Genomic DNA, 18,838 nt, shown 5'->3' on the forward strand with positions numbered 1-18,838 from the left:
ACCACTTCCGCCTACGTCAGATACACGCAAGCCAAGGGCGGAAGGCGGGGACACCACTCTTCCGGCGTGGCCTGGCCTGCGTAACCGCCCTCCCCTGGGTGCTCTCGGACTTTACCGATCCGCTGCCGGCGAGGGTGACTGGACGGAGCCGCTTGTATTTAAAATGTTCTTTTTTTATTTGTCGTTTAAAAACAAACTTGGAAGAAGCAAAATCCAAAACTTGCCCTTTGCCTCTTGCAACATAAATTATGTACAGTTCAGAATGATCGCTGATACAAAACATGCCAAGGACAGGGCGCTGGGGGTGGAGGGAGAGAGGGCGCTTTAAAAAAGGGAATCATTTCATCCGTTGTTACGAAGGACCAATCTTGCTGTACAGGATACACACAACACAAAATAAAGTCTTCACGGGATTCACACTTGTCAGCGATTTATTTTTTAAAAAGGGGGAGGGTCCTGAAGGTGAGGGGAGAAGACTGTAAAAGGGAAAAACTGAAAACTGAATATGTGCAAGTGTAAACCAACCCAAAATACAAACACGGGGGGGGGGTGGGAAGAGGAGGGAATTCAGATGCAATTATACAGGCGGGGTACTTTAAAAACAAAACAAAACAAAACAAAAAACCAACAACCAAAATTCCAACCTTGTAGCTTGGGTCTGAGTTAGTTTATATAAAAATTAAAAACTGTATAAGGTTCTTCACTAAATTCTACAGGACTATCGGATACCTAGCATATGCTTACAAAGTCTGCCCCATCCCCTTTTCCCAATCCCAGGGCCCAAGCCCCAACCAGAGCCTAACTCACAGGAGCCAATCTCCCTCTCCCTATAGCCTAGACCTTTTGCTCTTGGGAAAGGAATATCCAATGGCTTTGGGGGGCAGCAGCCCAGTCTCCTCACTGCCTGATTTAATGACAGTGGTTTTTTGTGGGGGTGAAGGATGTTATTCTCTTTAAACATTTGCAGCTTGAAACAGTTGAGGAAGCAGCTTTAAAAAAAAAAAAAAAAAATCTCCCTACCCCCATCAATCCGCAACCCCCCAAATTCAAAAACAAAACAAAACAAAACCTAAAATCACAACAGCGACCTTGCTCCCCCTCCAGCAGGCCCGCCCATCCACCGCCACCAAGCCCACCCCTACACTCCAGACATTTGATTCTTGAAAATATTAATTACAAAATGCCCTTTGCCCACAGCCCCTAGGAGAGAACTGCATATAAGCTTCATCTTCATCCCCACACTCCCTACTCAAGAGGGGTCTGGGGCCTCACCCACCCCCAACCTACCCCTAAGCCCCAGGAAGAGGTTCAACTGCAGCACAAGCTTGGGCAGAAAGGGGAAGGAAAGGGAGGCAGGGAACCCATCACCCTCTGGCTCCCCCTGGGGCCAGCTCACTTTTGTGCGTTATAACATAGTCCAACTATACAAGGGGGGTGAGAACTGCCCAGCCTCTATACCCCCACCTTACAGCAGTCACAGCCAGGGGGTGGGGAGGGGGTGAGGAAAAGGGCGGTAGGTTGGGTAATGGAGGGGGCCCCCCCACAAGGGGAGCTCCATGTGTCCGCCCCACACCCCCCTACCATTTATAAACTGGTTTTGTAAAAAGAAAATAGATATATTTATATAGAATATATAAAGCACAAAAATTAGTAGTTTTACATTTGCTCTCCCCGGGGGTGGGGGGAGAGGGGAGGGTTCTTACCTCCAGCCGGCTCCCCCATTCCCCACAAGACTATGTACAATCCCATGTATAAATAGATAAATACCCCCCACCCTCCCCGCGCTGACACTAAGCTCCCCACCCCCACATCACCACCCCTTCCCACCAGACCAGCAGCAGTTTGGTGACTGAGGGAAAGTGGGAGCTCCGGGCCACACCCTGCCTCACTGGGTATGGGCATGCCACTCAGGGATAGCCCTCACCCGACCACCCACCCACCCCATCCAGGGGCTGGAGGGCAAATGGGCTCATGATGGGGTTGGGAAAACAGGAGGGCAATATCCTGGTCCTAGGTTTAGCACACCCCTCCTGCCCCCATGTCCAGATGGAGAAGGAAGTCCTAGAGCAACTAGGGGCCAGTTATCCCCAATCTTCATCAGCATTAGCCTCAACCACCATCCCATGCCCATAATTAAAAACAAAGATGGATTTTTTGTTGTTGTTTTTCTTCCTCTTCCTACCCCCTTTCCACCCACTTAGAAGAGGGCAGTGAGGTGGAAGAGAGGGTCGGGGCAGTAGGGGGCTTGGAGAGGGTCTCACATTTCAAAACAGCAAAAAATCCAACACTTAAATGAGGTAGGTGTGGGTGCGGGGTCTCCTTGCCCGGCTTGCCTGGCTTGCCCTCCTGGGCAGCTGGGCGCCTCTTTCCCGTTCATGTTGCATTTGTCAGAGTGGAAAACAAGGAAACACAACCCATAGAGAGACAGAAACACAGAGGAGAAGAGGGAGACAGAGACAGATTGAGAGGGAAGGGGATGGGAGTGAGGGTGGGGGCAGGACCCGGCAGGCAGGGCCAGGTGTGGGACCCGGCCTTTGGGATTGTCAAGCTTAGTCAAGTCTCTTTGCAGCCATGAGTTGGGCCGGAGAGGTCGGTGGGAGAAGCAGGGCTGTGAGGCCCGGCCACACATCCTCCTCCCCCCTCCCTGCTGCCTCCCAGTTGCTTCTGGGTAGTTCCCGGCCCATATCCCCCTCAAACCTGAGATGCCCAATGGCTGCTTCTGTCTGGCCCCTCCTGGAGCTGGGGGCAGAGATGCCAGCCTGGGGGCCGGTGGCGGGGAAGAGGGTTGTCCCTGGTGCCCAGGGTGGGCTTGGCCTAGGGCCCTCTGCCCCAGCCTCCTGCTCCAGGGGCTCCGGTCAGCCGGCAGCCCCAGCCCTGGGTCCTGGCTCTGGCTGCTACCTCTCTTCCCCCTCATCCCTTTCAGGGAAGAGGTTGGGGGTGGGGGGACTCCCCTGCCTGGTAGCCTCTAAGCTTCTTAGTTCATCCATTTTCGACAATTCCAGGCTCCACAGTGGCAGGGGATCTTGTGCTGATCGTCCTCAAAGTCAAACTGATAGTCATAGGTCAGCTGGAAAGAGAAGAGGGTAGAATCGATGACAGCCCCCCAGAGGGAGTGGGGGTTGGGCAGAGATCTGATCTGACAGCAGTGGCCAAAGGAACTTGGTTCTGGGGAATAGCAGAGAAGAGGGAGCTGCTTAGTCACTCACAAAGGACACTTCCTCTCACCTCCTCTCCTTTGGGGATTCGCCGGCTGGAGATGATGATGATTTTATCCTCCTTGTCAAACGTCACAACTTCCGCCACACAGTTAGGGGCACAGGAATGGTTAATGTACCTAAGCAGTGGGCCAGAGTCGGGGATGCCAGGCAACTGAGTCGGGATGCTTTTGGCTCCTTCTTGGCCCACCCTGAGTGTCACCCCCAGGGACCCCTAAAATTCCTCCTGCCTCATTTGTCTCTCACCTGGCAGGGCCTCCAGTCAACGTAGCATCAATCACATGTTCGTTGTTTATTCGGAACATGTAGATGCCTCGATTCTAGAAGGGAGGAAGTTGCAGAAGTGGGAAGAATGTCAAAGAATGGCAGCGGTGCTAGTGGTGGGATCGGGTACCAGACCTGGGCAGGGGGCTTATCTTCAGTTCCTATTCCGCCTTTTTCCCATCTCTCACCTCCCCCGCCTCCCACAACTTTCCACCTGCTCTCCTGACCTGACCCCGATTCACCCTCCCTCCTCCGCAGAGTGGGGGCCATATGCCAGCCCCTACCTGCTCCTCATAGATTTTCTCCCGCCGGTTGGCCACCTCATTGCGAATGATGGTACCAATATACTCGATGACCATTGTGTGCTTTTCTAGGTCCTTGGCAGCGTAGAGCCCCAGGCCCTGGATACGGGAGCGGGCCAGGTACACGTTGTTCTTCCACTCGGTGCGCAGGCGCCGGTACTGTGATGACTTGGAGTGCACAAACTGCTTGCTGTATGGGGTGTTGGTCTCGCCTGTGAAGGTGCTCTGATATGCCTTGGACATGCTGGTGCTGTTCAGGGTGTGAGGCCTGGGAGGTGACACAGGCCATGACAAGACAGCTCTCCCTCAGACCAAGCACATGCCACCTGCCTCTTCCCTGGGATGTGCAACATGCCGGCTAGGGGCATGTGCCGTCTTGAAAATGGGAGCAGAGGCATGTGGGTCTTGGCTTTGGTGTGATAGCCGCCAGTTGTGGGGACCCGTCCGACACCCTGAGTGGTGCAGAGAGCCCAGGATGGGGGACAGGGTGTGGGGGGGGCACCAATTCCCCTACACTGAGCCCGTTCTCCCATCTCCCTGCCTTATACCACCCTCCTGCCAAACATTACACAAGGCCACGCTCCTCTGGGAGGTCTTCCCCAAGCAGCCCAGGCCTGGCATGTAAGCTCATGCTTTGCTCAAATGTCTGAGTTCTACCTCTTGCACGTATTAGAAGCCCTGAAATTGGGGGCTGTGCCTACCACACTGGGCTGGATTTGAATTAAAAGTTGCTCTGAATTCACAGCCGAGAAGGTGGTACCCATTCCTTTCTTCACACTGTCCCCTTCTCTGACATAATGCTGGGCTCTGTACAGATGGCTCAGTGCAGGGGAATGACTGCTGCCTGGCAGGGATGCCTCTTCACCACCCTAGGGCACCAGCCAAAATCTTGCCCATCCCAGAGCAGTGGTTTTCAAACGTTTTCGATTCTTTTTGATTTAGAAGAGTTTTTTTTCTTTAATAAAATGTCATTGGAATTCCAATACATAAACTAGGTGAAAACACAATGCTTCTGGTTGAATCCAATTTGGGGAAGGGGGAGTTGTGCACGGGGAGAGCCAAGTTCTGCTCACTCAGTTTATGTGTTCCAAAACTTTCTGAAACACAGACAGTTTGAAAACCACTGTTGTAGAGCATCAAGGACTAGGGATGACTGGGTTAGTAGAGCCTGACGCTCTTTGCTAGCCCAAGGAGCAACAGAAGGCCTTTGTGAAAACCCTGATACCAAGATTCTGCCTCCCTCTACCCAGGGACCAAAGTCAGGCTACCATGGTACACAGAAAGAGCAGTGAACCACAGGTTGAGAGGTAAGTTCTGGTCCCAGCTGTGTGACCTTTGTCTAGTCACTTAACCTTTCTGGGTCTCAGTTTTCTCCGCTGTAAAACGGGGGTCATACCACCTGCCCTACCTACCTCATAAGGTTGTTGTGAGGATCAAATGAGATAATGGATGTGAAAACGCTTTGAAAAAAAAAGTATAAAGTGCTATACAAATGTAAGGTTTTATTATTTATCTACTATATTTCTAATTATTTTTGACACCAACTCAGCCTGGGGAAGGGAAGGTGACCCTAGCCTTATGGGGTGTCTCAGGTTTGGGAGAATCACAGGCCCCCTGGAAGCAAAATAAGAGAGGAAGGAGGAAACTGGCTCCCTTATCTACTTGACAGAATTTCACCATTGTCTACCCAGAACCTTCCCAAGTCATTCCCAGGGTGCCCAAGGTAAGTCTGTCCCAGACCCCAGGTCAACCCAGAACACCTGAGCAGGGTGGAGGAGGAAAGGAATAACCTAGGTGATCCCTGCATACCCTCTAGCCAGGAGGCCTAGAGTGAACCCCCAAACCTTCATAACTGGCCGGAGGGCCCCTGCCAACCCCCACTCCCACAACCCACAGCCCCCACCCCAAAAGCTCACCGTTTGTAGTGTGTGAGGATCTTAGGCTCTGATCGGGCACAACCAGTGGGATTGATCATGAGTGGCAGCTCCATCAGGGGGTGGCGTCCATAGCGGAATAAATAGTTTTGACAGCTCTCCACTCCGGGCAGCTGTGGACACAAGTCATGCTTCCCTTAGCCTGAGCATTTTGGGGGCACGGCCAGTGTCCCCAGTGCCCACATGGCGCCTGGCCCCCTCCTTACTGATTCAGCTATGCGCAGCACGGCATGCACCGTCAGCCCAAAGAGCTCCTCGCCTTTCAGGTACTCAGGGAAGAGCCGCAGCATGTCGGCCTCTTTTCTCATGGCAGCCACGGGCTCGATGATGCGATTCCACACCGCTAAGAGGCAAGGAAAGAGAGTGGCCCTCAGAGGCAACTTCTGTTGACTGACCTCAGCCTAACCTTGATCTGAAGCTACGGTCCTTTTCTGTAGCTTGCACACCTCTCTGTGACAAGGCTGTGTGGTTCTTTAGGACTCCCCACTGGCCTCCCAGTCCCACTCTCCCTCAACAAGCCAGAAGGCCTCCTACCCTGGAGGGGCACCAGAGAGAGCTCTAGGACACAAACACATGACCTCAGGGCCCAGGAGACCCAGCACAGGCCACCATGCCTAACCAAGAGCCAGAACACCAGGCCTGCTTTAGAGCTAGGAAGACTTGGGTTCAGGTTCTGATACTGGCTATGGGCCCTTATGCCAAATACCTAAATCTCTCTAAGGCTCTGGTTCTTTATGTATGCACTGGGCAATATGAAAGTACTCACCTCACAGGGCTGCCAGAAACAAAAGAGCCTAGGTCACTTACTTCAGTGTGTGGTGCACAGCACTTGCTCACTTATTTCTATCGTTAACGCTAGAGCTCAAAGCAAAAGAATTCTGAGCAGGGCAAAGCAATCATAAGGCCCTCATGGTTAGGAACAGGGTGAGGGAGCCAGGCGATGTGGTCTCAGAATGGTATTCCTTAGTTCCGCTGAGGCTAGGAAAAGGAGCTAGAATATGTGAAGCAGACAAGCAGAGTAGCTCCAATCACAAGGGAAGTAAGACAACTCAGAGAGGCTAGAACACTGTCTCTGGGGCTCTTAGAAGACCTCCACCTGCCTGAAGCCATGGGGGAAGATGACTCACAAAGACCCCATGGACCCCTTTCACTTGCACAGGAGTGTTTTGAGGGCCCAGTGCTCACCCTGGGGGGAGGCGTCAGTGAAGACCAGGTCCTCCAGGCCCTGCTCCATGACCTTGACGATGAACTCTGGCCTCCCGTTGTTCTCGCCGATGGAGCAGCGGTAGCAGCAGCGGCGGTTGTTGGTGCGGAGGCTCCAATAGATCCGTGTGGCCTCATAGCCCACGGGGTAGAGGGCCGTGGCGCTGTGGAAGTCGGCCATCTGATGCGGGAGCAGCTGTCCAATGGCGTGGAACACAAGGCCCCCTACACGGAACATGTGCAGCCTCTCTCCCCGCTGGATGATGCTGGCGATCTGCTTCACTTCGTCCCGCTCGATGTAGACCCGCCTGAAGACAGCAAAAGAGCTCAGCTCCTGCTCACAGGGCCCCTTGATCTTGTGCATTGGACACAGCATGGTCTTGTCCTTAAAGAACATGCACTTGGCGCGGATGGCGCAGGCAAAATGGTAGACGTTGGGGCAACGCATTCGATTGCAGCTGCTGGTGGCACCAGTGCGCTGGCACAGGGAGCACTTGGTCAGCAGCCCGCGGTGCAGAGCCACCTCCACGTTCATCAGCGCCCCACCCTGGGTCTCATAGACCTCCGTGGACCACAGGGCGCAGTTGAGGTGCACCCAGAGGTCCAGGTCTAGGTTCAGCAGGCGGGCGGGCCCATCAGTGGCCCCATCACCCTCCTCGTGACAGAAGCAGCAGCGCCTCATGTCACGAGGCACCTTGTCAGGCCGCAGGGCTGTGCCGAGCTGTTCCATAAACTCCGCCACTTCCCGCTCATCCTCCTGCCGCCCGCTGCCCTTCTGGATGGTCAGTAGCAGCCGCAGCCGCTTCCAGCGCACCCCCTTCCACTTCTTGAGACGAGGTGGCCGGGAATCTTCCCCTTCTTCGGGGGGCCGGGCTCGGGGCTTGGGTCGGGCCGATTCAGGGGATGAGGCCAGTGGCAGAGGTGACGGGACCGGTGGCTCAGCCAAGGGTTCGGCAGGGAGTTCTACCAGGGGTTCCGCAGGGGGGCTAGCCGGAGAGGGTGCCAAGGGGGATGGGGGCGGGGAGGGCTCTTCAGGAGGTGGGGCAGAGAGCTGTCGCACATCCAGGTTGGAGACATTGCAGGTGTAGCTGTGCTGGGCAGCTGGCTCTGGGGCAGGGCTCTCCTACGGAAGGGGACATGCCCGGTATCATCAGTGCCAGCTCCTTGCGCTGCAAGTCCCCTCCCTCCTCTTACCCAGGGTCCACTCTCCCCAAAGCCCTCCACCTTCTGTGCTCTCCGCACACCCACCCTCTTTTCTCCCCCACACCCACCTGTTTCAGGAGGCTCAAGATGTCCAGCTGGCTCTTGAGGGTATAGCCGGGCAGCACTGCATCAAACTGCTTTAGCCAGTCAGGGCCAGCTTCTGGGCTCTTGCCTCCCAGGCCCTTTTCTTTCCCTCCTACAGAAAGGAAGGGATCAGAACCTCCTAGCAGCATCCCTCCCTGCAGGTCCTGAGACTTCCTGCCGCACTCACCAGGGCCCTCAGCTTCTCCCTTCTTCGGCTCAGTGCCCGGCCGGGCAGGGCTCTCTGGGAACAGCACCTCATAGGAGTTGGGGATCTTCATGCTCAGCAGCTCTGCCACTGCCACCATCACACCATTCAGGTTCTGCCAGGGCAGGGAAGGGGCCAGGAAGACCGTGTCAGCAGCACGGGGCGCGCACTGCCACCACTCTGACGGGGACACAACACCCAGAACCCTGGTCCCGAGTGGCCTGTCAGTCCTGCCCTTCTCCCGTGCTTCCTTCACAGCACCTCTCCCAGACTGCTGCGGTCAGTAATTGGTGCTCCATGACAAGGGCCCCATGCCCACCAAGTGTAGAAACGACACACCCTACGTTCACCACTTGGGAGACTCACAATACACATTAGCAAACGAAAGAAACTGAGAAGTCCTGTAGTAAAGAAACTTGTTTTGTGGTTTCAACTGGGATTTCCAATTTTCTTTGACCACAAAACCCTGTCAACGTTAAAAAATAACAAAGAGTTCCACCAAATGTAACTGGGGACATGCTGTCTTGCAGCATTCGTCGCATTCTGTGTGCTCCCCGATTGGCTGACTTGCATCTATCACTAGACTGTGAGCTCTCTGACGGCAGGGACCTCACATGCGTTATTTACCCTAATCCTGCAGCCTTCAGCCCAGGCGCTCACACACAGTAGGTCCTAGTACATAGTTCTGAGCAATTGAACTTATCCACACACGCTCCAGGGACTGTCTTCTGACCAGGATCCCTTTGGCCTCCAAGGAACCCCCAAGACACACCTTGGCCGCAGCAGCAGAGACCGTCAGCATGACAGACACCTCACTTCCTTTGCCCTTTTCCCAAGTTGTGGCAGGCAGCTTTCCAGGGGCCTCCAGGTCCAGGGCCCCATAAGGTTTGGTATCTGGGAAGACTGGAATGTGAGAGGGACCCATGTAAACTCCCGCTGCCTCTCTCTCCCAGCTTCAGACAACCCAGCCCTGCCTGGCCCATGCCCAGAGCAGCGTCTACCTGGGATACTGGCCCGAGGAATGATGGGGATGACAGGGGAAAGAGCCCGGTCTTCCTGCTCCCACCGGCCTGAGCCCAGCTGAGGGAAACGGGGAGCCTCCTCCCCCAAGATGCTTTCCGGGGATGAAGCCGGCACAATGCTATCAGGAGAATCGCTGTCCTCATCACTTTCCATCCTATGGGCCAAAAGTAGACATTTGTTGGTATAGCCTTGTAGACATTCCCTCCCAAATTTAGAAATTAGTAGATGTCATAGCCTTATGTGAAATCTGCCACTGGCCAAAGGAAAAAAATAGGCAACCTGCCCCCCATCCCTATTCCTTATCCCCATTTCCAGGCCCACCCCGTACCTGACATCCTCAGTCTGATTGTGAGGGGGTGTAGGCAAGGCAGCCAGCAGGTCTAGACTCTTCACCTCTGAAGCATCTGAAGGGTAGGAGGGGAGAAGAAAAGTCAGGCTGGTGGCCAGAGATGACGGGACAATCTGCCCCATGTTTCAGGCCTAACTACTACAAGACCTAGTCTAGCTCTCATAACCAGTGCTGTCTACCCACCCACCTACCTACAACCCTGGGTAAATGAGCTGTATTTATCAAGACTTTCCCATGTGCCAGGCACTGGGCTTTGTTTATCAACTTTAACAACTCCTGCATAAGAATATTCTAACACCTATTTACAGTGAGGAAACTGGGGCCCACACAAGTCGGTCATGTTACTTAGCGGTGCTAATACAGACAGATGAATACAGGCACCAGAGAATTCAAATCCACAGCTCACTGTAGTTCTATACTCACTAAGGCACTATAGGCTGTGCCTTGTGAACAAAAGCCTCATCGACACCCTTCCCGCCATCCACCTCCTCTGTTGCCTGTGCTCTGGAGCCCTGGCTTCCAACGAATCCGCCCTGAAGAGGCCAGGCCCTTCCTTAGATCAGGTACCCTGTCATGTGCCGCACAGGACCACACGCAATCCTTCCCATCTCAAATTGAGCAACTTGGATCCCAGCTGCCAAATCCTACCGGAGGAGGAGAGGCCCACTCTGCTCCTGACTTACCCCTCAGCGTCCCTTCAGTATCCCGGGCAGAGGCAGCATCCTTGGGGTGCTCCCCCAGCTCTTCAGATGGGGTGACGCCATTCACCATCTTCTGCTGCACCGATGGGGGTGGGGTGGGGGGCAGCGACGAGGGTGGTGTCGGCGGGTTACTCAGGTTATTCTGGGGGTGGGGTGGGGTGTTGTGTGCAAGATGGCAGAGGGAGAATGACGTAATCTCCTGACCCCACACGACATCAGCAATTTCCTCATCTTCCACTCCCACCTCCACCTCCCCAAGGACCTTGTCAGCCCCAAAAGGTATTGCCGTTTTTCTGACCTTGGTAAGCAGCTGGGAATAGTAGTCGGGGCCAGTGGGCAGTGCCCCACTTCCAAAGGCCCCCCTCAGCTGGCACTGCCCGTTGACCGGGCAGCCACTGCCGAAGGGAGCAAAGAGGCTAAAATTGGCGGTGATAGTAGGCTCCGTTAGGGGCAGCAGGGACAGCTCCTAGGAGGGGCAAGATGACAAAATTGGAAACCCGCAGTGTGTACATCTCTGCCACCGCACAGCTGGGGGCCAGGATGCCCCCATCCTGGGATGGGACCAGGGGGCTTGCTCCTGGGGATCACCTGTTTCAGCTGTTTCAGCAAGGCCTCGCTGGCCCTGACCCCGTCCTCCTTCCGCAGCTTCTTTCGGGAGCTCACCAACCTGTCACCTGCCTTCTGTACCCGCTTGGGCTTTGGTGTCACAGGCTTCCTTGCTGTTGTGTCCTAGGCCAGAAAAACCCACAGTGAAGGCTGCGGTCTTCCTCCAAGCCCTCACCTCTTCTGGGTGAACCAGATCTGCTCACAGTGCCCTGGGTTGAAATCCCCACTCTATCTTCTCCAATCTCTCTAGAGCACTCACCTCTTTATTGCTGGGGGTACCCTGTAGTTTCTGCTCCAGCCCAGCCAGCTTGCTGTCAATGTGCCCGTTGATCTCAGCTCGCAGCCCCTCGGGCCCCCGCCCAGTGCTGAGTTGCACATTCTTTGCACGTAGAAGCTTCTGCAAGAGCAGATGCCCGGCCTCTGAGCGGGGGCCAGCCAGCAGGAGGTGGTTGCTGGTACCTGGTGCCCCTATTGGCTCCCCATTGGCCTCCCTCTTCACCGCCTGGGCTCCCAGGGCACATGGCTCCTCCCGAGGCTCCTGCTTGATGCTGAGATGGGGTGGCTCAGTCACTGCCTGCCCATTCACCTGCTCCAGATGCCCAGGTACCAGGCTGCTCTGATCTGGCTTCCGGGCTTCCACTAGGTTGTCTGGGGGGTCCCAAGGTCCCAGCCCCTTGCCAAAGAAGGTATCTGCAAGCTGGGCAGCAGCAGGTGAGACCCTCCCAGGAGGCAGCTCCAACGATGGCCCCTGGGGTTTTGGGGTCCCTGGCTGGGTGGGGGGGAGCTGGGCCTCAGAGGGGAGCTGGGATGGGACCAGAGGGCTGGCTCCGGGGGGCTGTGAGGAAGGTCTCTTTGGCTCTTGGGGGCTGGATGGTGGAGGTGTGGGATGAACAGGGCCGAGGACCGGTCCTGCAGCTAAGGCTCCTTGTGGGGCAGGGAGCCGGGGTGGGCCCTGAGGTCGAAGCCCCGCCCCTAACTCCTGGAGAGGGCCTGTCTGGGATCCAGAGAAGCCCCCAAGTTGAGGCTGGCGACCCAGGAGGCCCTGGAGGGGAGAGGGCTGGGCCCCAGGCTCCTGGTAGGGGGGGGCCTGGCGCACTGCCTGACTCTGCTGCAGCTGCCGCTGCACGAGGAGCGCTTGTAGCTGCTGCTGCTGCTGCGGGCTCAAGTGCCGCAGCTGGGGGTTTTTGGCCAGGACCCCTTGGAGCTGCGCTCGAAGCTGCCCCATTGTTGGCATAACTCCAGGCCCGGGCAGGCCCGGCCCCGGCGGGAGGCCAGATCCTGCTTTGGCAGGCTGTGGCCCTGCGTTATTTTGCACGGGCCGCTCCAGTCCAAGGGCCTGTTGGGAGCCCAGAAGGTTCTGGGTCATGGTCCCAGGCTGCTCCCCTAAAGGAACAGAGGACTGGGCCAGCAGATGGGGCATGGATGAGGCCTCCGAGGATGAGCCACTGCCCACTGGCCCGTGGCTTCCCACACCTGCTGAATGGAGCAAGTTAACTTGCTGCTGCTGTGGAACTGGGAGCCTCAGGGGTGGCTGCAACTGTGCAGGGCCAGGCTGTGGCTGGGCCTGCGGCGGGACAAGCAGGAGCTGCGAGTCCCCGGACAGTGAGGGCTTCACCTCCCCAGGTTCGGTGGCCGCCGACTCGGGAACAGCCCCTAGGGCTAGCGGCGCCCCCGGATGTGTGGACGGCCCCTCTGCGGCCTCTGGAGGAACAGCTGTGTCTACCATGCTCTGCTCCTTGCCCGTCAGGACGGCAGCGCCCAGGGCTCCGGGGCTAGAAAAGTGTTGTGCAGGCTTGGCGGGCATGCCGGGGCCAAGGGGCACCTGCTGCTGCGGCGGCGGTGGCTGCGGCGGAGACAGTAAAGTTCGACTCTGGTTCAAGAGGCCCATCTGCTGCTGCTGCTGAAATTGTTGGAGCTGCTGCTGTTGTTGGAGCTGCTGCTGCTGCTGTTGAAGCTGCTGCTGTTGGTGCTGCTGCTGTTGGAACTGCTGCTGCTGCTGCTGGAGCTGCTGCTGTTGATGCTGCTGCTGCTGCTGTTGCTGTTGGTGCTGCTGCTGTTGGTGCTGCTGCTGTTGGTGCTGCTGCTGCTGCTGCTGTTGGTGCTGCTGCTGTTGGTGCTGCTGCTGTTGAAGCTGCTGCTGTTGCTGCTGCTGCTGTTGCTGCTGCTGCTGTTGCTGCTGCTGCTGCTGTTGGAGGTGCTGCTGCTGCTGCTGCTGTTGGAGGTGCTGCTGCTGCTGCTGTTGGAGGTGCTGCTGCTGCTGCTGCTGCTGTTGGAGCTGCTGCTGCTGCTGCTGTTGGAGGTGCTGCTGCTGCTGCTGCTGTTGGAGCTGCTGCTGTTGGAGGTGCTGCTGCTGCTGCTGCTGCTGCTGCTGCAAGGTGGCCATGGGCTGAGTGCTGAGTTTGGGCTGCCCACCGTGTGGCATCAGGCCCTGCTGCAGATGGGAAAGGCCTGCCATGGATCCCTGCTGTTGGTGCTGCTGTTGCTGCTGCTGGGCTGTGACCAGCCGGTGTCCCATAAGGCCCTGACCCTGCTGTGCCAGCTGGGGGGAACTCAGCACCCGGGACTGGGTCAGAAGCACCTGTCTGTGAGGACCCTGGGGGCCCAAGGCTCCAGGGTGCTGCTGTTGCTGCTGCAACACTGCCACTTGGGCAGGGCCCAGCATGCCCTGGGGCCCCTGGGGTGGTTGTGGGGACAGTTGCTGGACCAAGAGGCCCGGATGGCTGCTGGGAGGCAGAAGCCCCTGGGGCTTGGGACCCAGAGCTTGGTTTGCTTGTACGCCCAGGCTCTGCTGCTGTTGCTGCTGGACCGCCACCTGTCCTAGGAGGTGCTGCTGCTGCTGCTGCTGCTGCTGCTGCTGCAGTTTCTGGGCTAGCTGCATGCGCTGCTGCTGCAGCTGCAGCTGCCTTTCCTGGAGAAGTCTCGAATCGGGTCCTAGGCCTCGAAGAGCCAGGTTGCCAGGGAAGAAGCCTCCTGAGGGGCCAGCCAAGGGCCCAGCCCCACCAGAATGTTGCTGTTGCTGCTGCTGGGCCAGAGAAGTGTTGAGGAAAGGGCCACCAGGCTGTCCGGGAAGTGTCATGCCCCCTGGGGGCAGGCGAAGACCTGCAGCTTGCCCTCCTGGAGGCCCCTGTGGTGGCTGCAGTCCGTGGCCTGGGAGCAGCTGGCCGGGGAGCTTGGTGAGGAGTCGGGGACTCTGAGAAGGACTCAGTGCCAGCACGGCTGAGTGCTGCTGCTGTTGTTGCTGCTGCTGCTGCTGTTTACTCCGGTATTCTGCCATGAGGTTGGTGTGCTCCTTCTGCTGCTTCCGGACCTAACACAGGAGAGTCAGGGCTCAGCCTGGAGCCTGCCCACCCGTGCCCTCCCTCTTCTGGGCTCCTGGTTACCAGGCTGAAGTCTGCTTTCCCTACCTGATCCAGTTGTTTCTGGATCTTGCTCTGCTGCTCTGTAACCAGCTTGAGCTTCTCAGCATCAGCCTCTGGGAACTCCCGGCCAGCCTTTTTGGCAGTGCGCTGCTTGGCGCACAGAGCCTTCCGGGACTTGCGGTGCACACCAATCTGCTCCTCTAGCACCTTCAGTTGCATCTGTAGGAGCTGCTGGGTATGAAACAGCCACTCCTCATACTGCCGCTGGTCAGCTTCATCTGGGAAGGAAAACAGGATGTCAGGACCCACAAAAGGGAGATCAGAGTCCCTCCTCCTCCAACATCTGCCCCAAGCCACTCCCATGCACACTCCTCCCCATCCCCATACTCACTGATCACTCCCTGGGCAAAAGTGGGTGGGTTGGGACGAGGCTGGGAGGGGTCACCAGCACTCCGCTCCTGTGGTGAGAGAAACCGCTAAAGGGTCATTGTCACAAATCAAGCCCTAAGAAGAGTGGCCCAATTGTGGAAGACACACGTTCCTCCTCCCACCCTGATCACTTACCTGGCCACTCCCAGCTGCCACATGGTTCTGCAGATCACTGCCAGGGCCCCCTGAGAGCCTCTGGGCTAGTAGGGACACTTGTTGCCTGGAGCCCGCCAAAACAGGGGGGATGTGTAGGTCATGGGGAAAGTTGAAAGACAAAGAGATGGGACAAGTAAGGAGGGGGAAACAGGAAGGAGAGGCAAAGGACTGTTGAAAGGAAAAGTGCCAACCACCCCCCACCTCCCAAGTCTTACCTGTTCATACCAGGTGCCACTCCAATGCTGCCCTGAGCCATCACCTTCTTGATGCCCTTCAAAGCCACCATCTTGGCCTTTGCAATGGGATCAATTATATCTTCTGCTGCAAATTTGTCCAGATCTGGAAAGAGGAGAGCCAAGTAAGCTAGACACTGGATTCAATACTCTGCTCTACATCTGCTATGCCTTCCAACATCTTGACCTCCACTGAACCAAGTAGAACAAAGGAATGGCAAAAAAGTGGTGAGAAGACCACTAAGGAGCCAGGCAGCATGGGTGACTCAGCTTTACTATTCACAAGACAGGGTGGCCCTGTTTTCACTTGCATGGTGCTAAGAGATACTCAGCAAATATCTGTAGGGCCAACACATCAATGTCACTTGATTTCTCTGACCCTCAGTTTCCTCCTCTGACAGAGCTCATGATTACCTACTCTGCCTTCCTCATGCAACTACTGAATCAAATATGACCAAGACTGTGAATGCACTCTACGCCCTAGAAAACATTCTTCAAAGGCAACTACTGCAGCCCCAAAACTCAAGATATGGGCACTGTGCCAAAGTCCTAGATGTCAGAGCTGTTTTGGGCACAATATGCATCACCTCCGGCCCACTTTCGTGCCTGTTCAGGTTGCTGGGTAAAAAAAGGAGGAATAAGCAACCTCCCAAAACAAAATCTTCCTAAAATCCTGCACATGTGTATTTCTCCACTACTCACAAAACCACCTCTCCATTTTTTAAAGGATCAACCAAACTCCCTCTCCTCGTATTTTGAGACAATAAAAAAGTTAAGAGGATCAGAAAGCCAGGACTCAGAACTCTCACTCTGTCAGCTGTACAATCTGGGCAAGACACTTAACCTCCACGCCTGTATCCCTTTCTATAACTGAAGACAACAGCAGTACCTATTTAGTGAATTTGCTGTGACTCAATCAGATAATGGGCACAAAGTACTTGGCACACTGTTTAGCAAACAGGAATTCAATAAATGCTATTGTAATTTGAGATCTCCCACAATCTGGCCCCTCTCTCACATCCTCAAAATCAGGGTAATGCCCACTCACCTCCCGCCATAGAGTCCACTCCAGCCTAGCCACTCCACTGCTGTATCCAAATGTACCCACTGGCTCCCCACCAGCAGCCTCACGCAAGCACTCGCACCTACCTGGACTGCTCTGCCTCACACCATGACTCTCCAGCTCCTCACCTCCTGGTCTCGCCACAGCTACGAAGCCTTCGCTATCAAGATCCGCACGCTCAATCCATGCACTCCAACATCTGAATGCCTGCTCTACGCCAAGCACTGTCCCTCCCTTTGCAAAAGCTACACCACCTCTGCCTGCACTGTTAGTATGGCATTTAGCCCATGCTCTGTGTCCCCCACTCCCCTTAACTGGGGATTATCTTAGGTCTCCAGCCTCGGTGTCCACTTGGTGGTAACAGTGATCAGCCCTGAGGAACTAAGCCAGTGGCCCTGAAGTTACCTGTATCCGGGAAGAAGCTGTTAGCCAGCTGCTGCTGCATGGCCAGCTGCTGAGGTTTCATGCACATGGAAGGTGGCATGGTACCCATGGGCTTCTGTGCCAGCACTGGCTGGGAACTCTGCTGGGGCACCAAGCCTGCCTGCCCCCCGTGCTGCCCACTTAGAATATGCCCTTGACTGGACACCATGGCCATGGATGGGGCCAGGCGCTGCTGCAGGGCATGTGCAGGTGGCTGGGTGGGCATCAGGGGTTGGGCCAAGCCTGGCTGTCGGGAACCTCCAAGTCCTAGGGCAAGCTGCTGCTGGGGCCCAGCCAAACTGGGAGAAGAGCCCTCGTGTGGCAAAGACATGGCCTGGGCAGGGCCTGGTGTGGACAGTAAGGAGTGCTGTTGCTGCTGTTGCTGGGCAGGCTGAAGCTGTGCTGAAAGCTGCTGCTTCTTCTGCAGCTCCTTCTTCTCATGCTCCAGCAGGTCCTCAATGAGCAGGGGTAACTCACTGGCTACAAGTGAGCTCTCCATCTTGTCCAGCTCATCCCCAGATGCTGCATGGCCACTGGGCAATGTCAAAGCCTCACTTTCTAGCTCAAACTTTTCCAGCAGGGAGGACCCTCCTGGGCCACTCAGAGGGCTGGGGGTCAGCAGGTGAGCTGGTGGTCCTCCTGTGGCCCCAAAGGGACCCTTCTCAGTTGTGTGCCCACTGCTGGAAAAGGGTCCTGTGCCCATCCGGGTGTCCCGGATGCCCATCACGCTCTGTGCTGGCTTCAGCCCCAGGCCCAGGGAGGTGGTGGCAGGTGCTGGCTCTACCTTGGGGGTGGTAATGGCGAACTGGCAAGGGGAAGGGTGGCGCCCACCTTCCTCCACCTTGGGCTTCACCTCAGGAAGCCCTGATGCCAGACGGGGCTCACAGGCATCAGTAGCAGGAGGAGGGCGCTCCTCAGGACCCAAGGGTACTGGCTCCACCCCTCGTAGCAGGGCCTCCCGCTCAGCCTTCTCATTGGCTGACTCCACCAGCCTTAGGTGCTCATTGAAAATGTCCTTCTTGTCCCCTGTGTCCAGCTCAGGATCAGTATAGGCCAGCAGATCAAACTCATCCCCATTGAGCAGGTCATCCAGGTGGGGGTCATTGGTCTCCAGGTTTTCCAGGGTGCCCAGCTCATCATCTCCCTTGGCCACGTCCACACCCAGGCCCAGGTGAGCAAGCTCCTCATCATCCTCTAGGGCCTTGTGGGCATCAAAGTCATCGTCCAGCTCGGGATCCTCGCAGGGTAACTTCCCAGCTTCCAGGGCCAGAGGAGGAGGGCGGCCAAGCTCAGTGCTTGAGGGGGGGCGGCTAACCAGCTCCAAGCCAGTGGGCAGGGAGGGACCTTTGGTGTGGGGCATTGGATGGAGACTGTTGCTCAGTTCAGGAACCGGAGGAACTGAGGGTTTCTGTGGGGGAAGGCCAGATACCGCTAGGCCTCGAAGCCCTTCAGGAGCCATTCGGTGGGAGTCCTCATTTACTGGGTAAAAACGGGGTCTCTGAGGGGGGCCCTGACCAGGAAACGGAGCCCCCCCGGGTCCTAGTCCTTTCTGTACATTGTGCCGCAACTCAATGAACTGGGCCGGGCCAGCTGGACCAGGTACTGGCTCCCCAGGGCCAGGCAGGCGGGTGGGAATCCCCGCCAGGGAGGAACCTAGGGCTTGGCGGCCAAGTTCAGGCCCAGGAGTTGATGGAAAGCGAGTAGACATGGCAAGTCGCATGGAGGTGGCTGCTGTTGCCTGCTGCTGCTGCTGCTGCTGCTGCTGCTGCCATAGTTGCTGCTGCTGCTGCTGCTGCTGCTGCTGCTGTAAGGGCAGGGACCCAGGGTAGGGTGCTCGCTGATAGAAGGCTTGGGAGCCTCCCACCAGTTGCCTGGAAGAACATGCAGTAGTCAGTACAACGAAATCAGGACGATGAGCTAGAACACGGGCTGCGGGCAGCGGGGAAGGATGGAGTCGCCGCAGTCAGAGGGAACGGGGAAGAGTGAGTGACACCGGACGAGGGTCAGCCACGGGAAAACCAGGGGCAGCACACTGCAGCGGTGAAGTCTGTTCCCTTGCTTTACCCCGAGGGAACCCCCTTGGAGC

The 18,838-nt window shown here is 56.5% G+C and overlaps 1 protein-coding gene across 1 annotated transcript in view; it reads right to left on the reverse strand.

Moving 5' to 3' along the window:
• Nucleotides 1-155: 155 nt before the first annotated feature.
• The window catches only part of KMT2D (lysine methyltransferase 2D), a 39,578-nt gene continuing 20,895 nt past the window's right edge, over nucleotides 156-18,838 (reverse strand). Inside the window, exons 35-56 of the mRNA XM_044227463.1 lie at nucleotides 16,735-18,623; nucleotides 15,249-15,372; nucleotides 15,013-15,097; nucleotides 14,840-14,906; nucleotides 14,494-14,726; nucleotides 13,221-14,396; nucleotides 11,349-13,019; nucleotides 11,072-11,212; nucleotides 10,782-10,949; nucleotides 10,466-10,625; nucleotides 9,762-9,837; nucleotides 9,412-9,587; nucleotides 9,183-9,313; nucleotides 8,393-8,525; nucleotides 8,190-8,317; nucleotides 6,901-8,041; nucleotides 5,922-6,058; nucleotides 5,698-5,828; nucleotides 3,764-4,049; nucleotides 3,462-3,535; nucleotides 3,226-3,334; nucleotides 156-3,067 (exon numbers count right to left, since the gene is read on the reverse strand). Coding sequence (XP_044083398.1) covers nucleotides 2,975-3,067; nucleotides 3,226-3,334; nucleotides 3,462-3,535; nucleotides 3,764-4,049; nucleotides 5,698-5,828; nucleotides 5,922-6,058; nucleotides 6,901-8,041; nucleotides 8,190-8,317; nucleotides 8,393-8,525; nucleotides 9,183-9,313; nucleotides 9,412-9,587; nucleotides 9,762-9,837; nucleotides 10,466-10,625; nucleotides 10,782-10,949; nucleotides 11,072-11,212; nucleotides 11,349-13,019; nucleotides 13,221-14,396; nucleotides 14,494-14,726; nucleotides 14,840-14,906; nucleotides 15,013-15,097; nucleotides 15,249-15,372; nucleotides 16,735-18,623 — 8,329 coding nt within the window. The 3' untranslated portion in view covers nucleotides 156-2,974. The remainder of the gene's footprint in view (nucleotides 3,068-3,225; nucleotides 3,335-3,461; nucleotides 3,536-3,763; nucleotides 4,050-5,697; nucleotides 5,829-5,921; nucleotides 6,059-6,900; nucleotides 8,042-8,189; nucleotides 8,318-8,392; nucleotides 8,526-9,182; nucleotides 9,314-9,411; nucleotides 9,588-9,761; nucleotides 9,838-10,465; nucleotides 10,626-10,781; nucleotides 10,950-11,071; nucleotides 11,213-11,348; nucleotides 13,020-13,220; nucleotides 14,397-14,493; nucleotides 14,727-14,839; nucleotides 14,907-15,012; nucleotides 15,098-15,248; nucleotides 15,373-16,734; nucleotides 18,624-18,838) is intronic.

The sequence above is a fragment of the Neovison vison genome, chromosome 12 (genome assembly GCF_020171115.1).
Source record: "Neovison vison isolate M4711 chromosome 12, ASM_NN_V1, whole genome shotgun sequence".
In the NCBI taxonomy this organism is placed as follows: Eukaryota; Metazoa; Chordata; class Mammalia; order Carnivora; family Mustelidae; genus Neogale; species Neogale vison.